The sequence below is a fragment of the Charadrius vociferus genome, unplaced genomic scaffold (genome assembly GCF_000708025.1).
Source record: "Charadrius vociferus isolate BGI_N301 unplaced genomic scaffold, ASM70802v2 scaffold301, whole genome shotgun sequence".
NCBI lineage: Eukaryota > Metazoa > Chordata > Aves > Charadriiformes > Charadriidae > Charadrius > Charadrius vociferus.
In genome coordinates, this window is record NW_009646842.1 from 36,464 (window position 1) to 40,783 (window position 4,320).

The window sequence follows — 4,320 nt, forward strand, 5'->3', positions numbered from 1 at the left end:
GCATCAGCCTTTCTTGCCACAACACCACCCCAGCCTCTCAGGATGAGGCAGAGGGTGCAGCTCTGTTCACCATATTACAGTTGGACAGAAATAGTGACACATATGGGCCTTATGAAAGCTGGTGGGTTTTTGTTTTCATGTTATCATACAATCTTCTTGTTACTGCACTCTGCAGATGGGTTTTGCATGTGCAGCTGCTGTTTCTGTTGTGCAACATATAAAAAACAAAAGACTTGCGGGTTTGGGGGAGTTGCTGACCTGCTTTTACAAATTAAAAAAAAAATCAAAACAACAGAACCACACTTTTTCTAGGTATTTCAAAACAGCAAAGCAAGATGATAAAAATCATATACTTGTAGAAAAATTTTGATGTGAGAGGACTTTTGGAGGTCTCTCAATCCAGGTGATTTCTGCATATCTTCAAGAACAGAGATTTGACAAGCTGTTTGAAAAATCTCTTCCAGTGCTGAAGCATCTTCAAGAGGAAGTATTTTTTGTTATGTATAAGCAGAGTTTATCTTCATAGAATCACAGAAGCATAGAATGGTTTAGGTTGGAAGGGACCTTAAAGTTCATCTAGTTCCAACGGGTGGAGACACCTCCCACTAGACCAAGTTGCTCAAAGCCCCGTACAAGCTAGCCTTGAACACCTCTAAAAATGGGACATCCACAACTTCTCTGGGCAACCTGTTCCAGTGTCTCACCACCCTCTAAGTAAAGAATTTCTTCCTAATATCTGTTCTAAATCTACCTTCTTTCAGTTAAAAACCCTTACCTCAAGTTCTATCACTACACTCCCAGATAAAAAGTCCCTCTCCATCTTCCCTGTAGGCCACCTACAAGAAAGTACTGGAATGCTGCTATAATGTCTCCCCAGAGTGTTCTATTCTTCAGGTTGAACAACCGCAACTCTCTCAACCTGGCTTCATAGAAGAAGGGCTCTAGCCCTCGGATCATTTTCGTGGCCCTCCTCTGGACCCACTCCAACAGGTCCATGTCCTTCTTATGTTCGGGGCCCCAGAACTGGACGCAGTACTCCAGGGGAGCCTCACAAGAGTGAGTAGAGGGGCAGAATTACCTCCCTTGACCTGCTGGCCACTCTTCTTTTGGTGCAGCCCAGGATGTGGTTGGCTTTCTGGGCTGCGAATCAACCTTGCCAGCTCATATTGAGCTTCTCATCAACCACCACCCCCAGGCCCTTCACCTCAGGATGGCTTTCAGTCCATCTTTCCCCCAGCCTGTGGGATTGCCCCTGACCCATATCCAAGACCTTACACTTGGCCTCGCTGAACGTCATGAGGTTGGCACGGGCCCACCTCTCCACCCTGTCCAGGTCCTTCTGGATGGCATCCCTCCCCTCCAGCGTGTTCACCTTGCGCTACATGTTGCGGCTTCATCACCACCCACATGGAAGAGCAGCAGTGGGTAATAGTCTGAGGGCTGTACCAGGCTAGGAAGTTTTCTAGTGATGTCCCTAACCCAGACATCTTGCTGCAGCTTGTTCCCACTGCCTCCCACTGCACCCCTCTAAGGCTCCAACTCTGTTTAGGCAGTTGGAGTCATGCAATTAGCCATCCTTTAGACCTCTACTCTGTACGTTGAACAAATTTCCCTCAGCCTCTCCTCTTATGTTTCTGCTCCAGCCCCCTGATCATTTCTGTTGGACACTCCACTAATTGTCAATATCTCTGTTGTGGTGGGGCTGGGGCAGGGTAGGGGTGCGTATGCACAATAGAGGCAATATTCCCATTACAGCCTCAAAAGTGCTTCAGCATGCTAACTGCATTCTTGCTAATGCAACCAAAAATGTAATTAGCCTTCACTGCTGCAAGGGCTTGCTGCTTATTCATGTTCAATTGCTTCTCTGCAAAGCTGCTCCCTAGCCACCCAGCCGATATTTAAAGGACTCAGATAAAGGCTCTTTCACCTTTTCCCCAGCGGTTATGACCCGCTGATAATAATTTGATATAATATAATAATAATATTGGTTTAATATAATTCAGATTGGGATAAGAATAATCTCAGCAGGTGGATGCTGTGTCTAAGGATGGAATGTTCCCATTCTCCATCCTTTCTTTAAACCTTTCCAGAACACTCTGACTGGAAACACATTATTATTAGCAGTACTAGTATTTATTTTAGACCTAGAAAATTGTACAGGTGACTTTTCCATACCACAAGGACTTTGCTTAGTGCTTTCTTGCTTTAGGACAACTTAGGACAATTTGGTGTTTTATCATCGTGGAATGCTTACACCAAAGAGTACCTCATGCTGTGACTAATCCTCCTGCATCAATGACACTATCTGGGAGAATGGTGGTGCTGGAAAGATACTGGTAAGTTTTTTCTGTGAGACTCAAGACTCTTCACGCCAAGGCTGAATTATTCACTCAGGGAGAGATTATATAATAAAAAAAAATTACATTAACATCCTGCTTGTTCATCCCACTACATTTTTTGTCTTCAAGACATGGATGCTTTCTGGAGCAGCGTTCATCTTAGGGCTTAGATCAAAGTCAGGCAGAACTACAAGACTTTGAATGAGGAACATCACAAAGTTTCCTGGGAGAAAAAAAACCCTCAGAACTCATGCACAGAGAGCAGGAATAAACCAGATTAATATAGACTGTGTTGCTGTTTATTAAGCTGTGAGAGAGGTATAAGTATGAGGCATAAAGAGATAGAAGTGACACACATCAGATGCTTTCCTGTGTAGCCATAAGTAAACTGGATACTCAGAAAAATGTCTGAATATATGGAAATCTACACGTTATTTTTCTTGAATGTGAATTCATTGTAAGTTGCATACTACTTTGTACTATCTCTCTTTCCTCTTTATACGCTCCATACACGTGTAACTTTTCAGGACTGTGTCTATGCACTTGCAGACTATGGTAATGGCTGCCCTTTTGTTGTTTTAATCCAACCTTGGGCGTATTAGTTCAGTTTAGCTTCTCTTCTAATATCATGTTTTGTCCAGGCTCCTTCTCGTTACTGTTGACAACGTTAGTTCTCACAGATTTCTTGTGACTGGGGTAACCTTTCCCAGCACAGTGAAAAACATCATGGCTTTCACCGCTTGATAATACTCAAAGCGGAATAAGAGTGCACGTAGAATTCACTATCTCTACAGTATTTCAGACTTAGACATATGTCTATTTCAAGGAACTGTTCTGTGTCAGGTAAGAAGATGTCTCAGGTGACAAGAACAATACCTGTTCCCTTCTGAGGGAAGGTGCTGGAAAGGAAAGAAGTTTATGTAAAGAAAGCAAGTGACTTTGATGTGTTGTGTCCAAACTGCTGGCACAGAAATAGACAGCTGAATGGTTCTTCTTCACAGACAGAATATCCAGATTGAAATTTGCAATGTTTAACCGCTTAGCTTTGTATCCAGTGGGAATGTCACCCTCTTGTTCCTGATTTGCACCAATGGAATAATAGATCAGCTGCATCCCCTTCCCTGGCTGCTGCAGGTACCAGTACATATTATCGTGGTTATCATTTTGACTGCATGTCAGAGTAGCTTTCTCATCTTCTTTCAGCACAAGACTTGAGGTTTGGGTGATTTCAGCTCCTATAAGACAAAGCAAAACAAAACCACAGTAAAACAAGAAAGCTACAGTCTCCCAGCAGCAGAGCAGGTACCATGGCTCTACTAATTCCTTACTTGCTCCAAAGAAGTACACGACCACCCACCAAGCTCTCCACATCCTCATTTCTGCCTCAGCCCTCTGTAAGCATGTCCCTTTAAGGGACTTATATAGGTCCCTTTCGCACGGTTCCCTTAAACCAATAGCAGAGATCTCTGCATCGGCTGCATCTATGCTGAAAACCAAGCTCCTTCCTGCAACAGATTTCAAGCAAACACTTTGTTTGAAGTGTATCTGTTGAAAACACAGAGAAAGTTTCAAACTGACTCAGGTGGAAGTTTTCCTTATTCTATCAGACAGGATATTGTCATATATGACAATTGTCTTTTTATTTATCCTTGTATATCGTATTTTACCTTTTGATATTTTGTTTCCAGAATAAAGCAGAAAATGTTTCATGTAACCATGCAAAGCGGTTTTGGGTTTTTTTTTGTGCAGTTGACTGCTGGCATTTTTCTTTCTGGAAAAACAGCAAATACAATACACATGCTCAGACCTTAATTATTTTTCTTCCTTCTCCACCTGTCAGAACCAGCATGCATGATCTTGTTTTGGCAAGAGCTTATATGGGAGCCTCTTGTAGCCTTAGCACACACCAAAAGTGAAGGAAACTGGGGTTGCTCCTGAAGCAATCGTCTAAAAACTTCTTTCCCCTTAGTTGTCCCAGCAG

At 42.9% G+C, this 4,320-nt stretch overlaps 1 gene segment (V, D, J or C); it reads right to left on the reverse strand.

Annotated features, from left to right (window-relative positions):
* Positions 1-2,440: 2,440 nt before the first annotated feature.
* Positions 2,441-3,716, reverse strand: LOC104293230. The segment is given in 3 exon segments: positions 2,441-2,562; positions 3,278-3,574; positions 3,668-3,716. Coding segments are annotated over 3 exon segments (468 nt in total).
* Between the last annotated feature and the right edge of the window lie 604 nt (positions 3,717-4,320).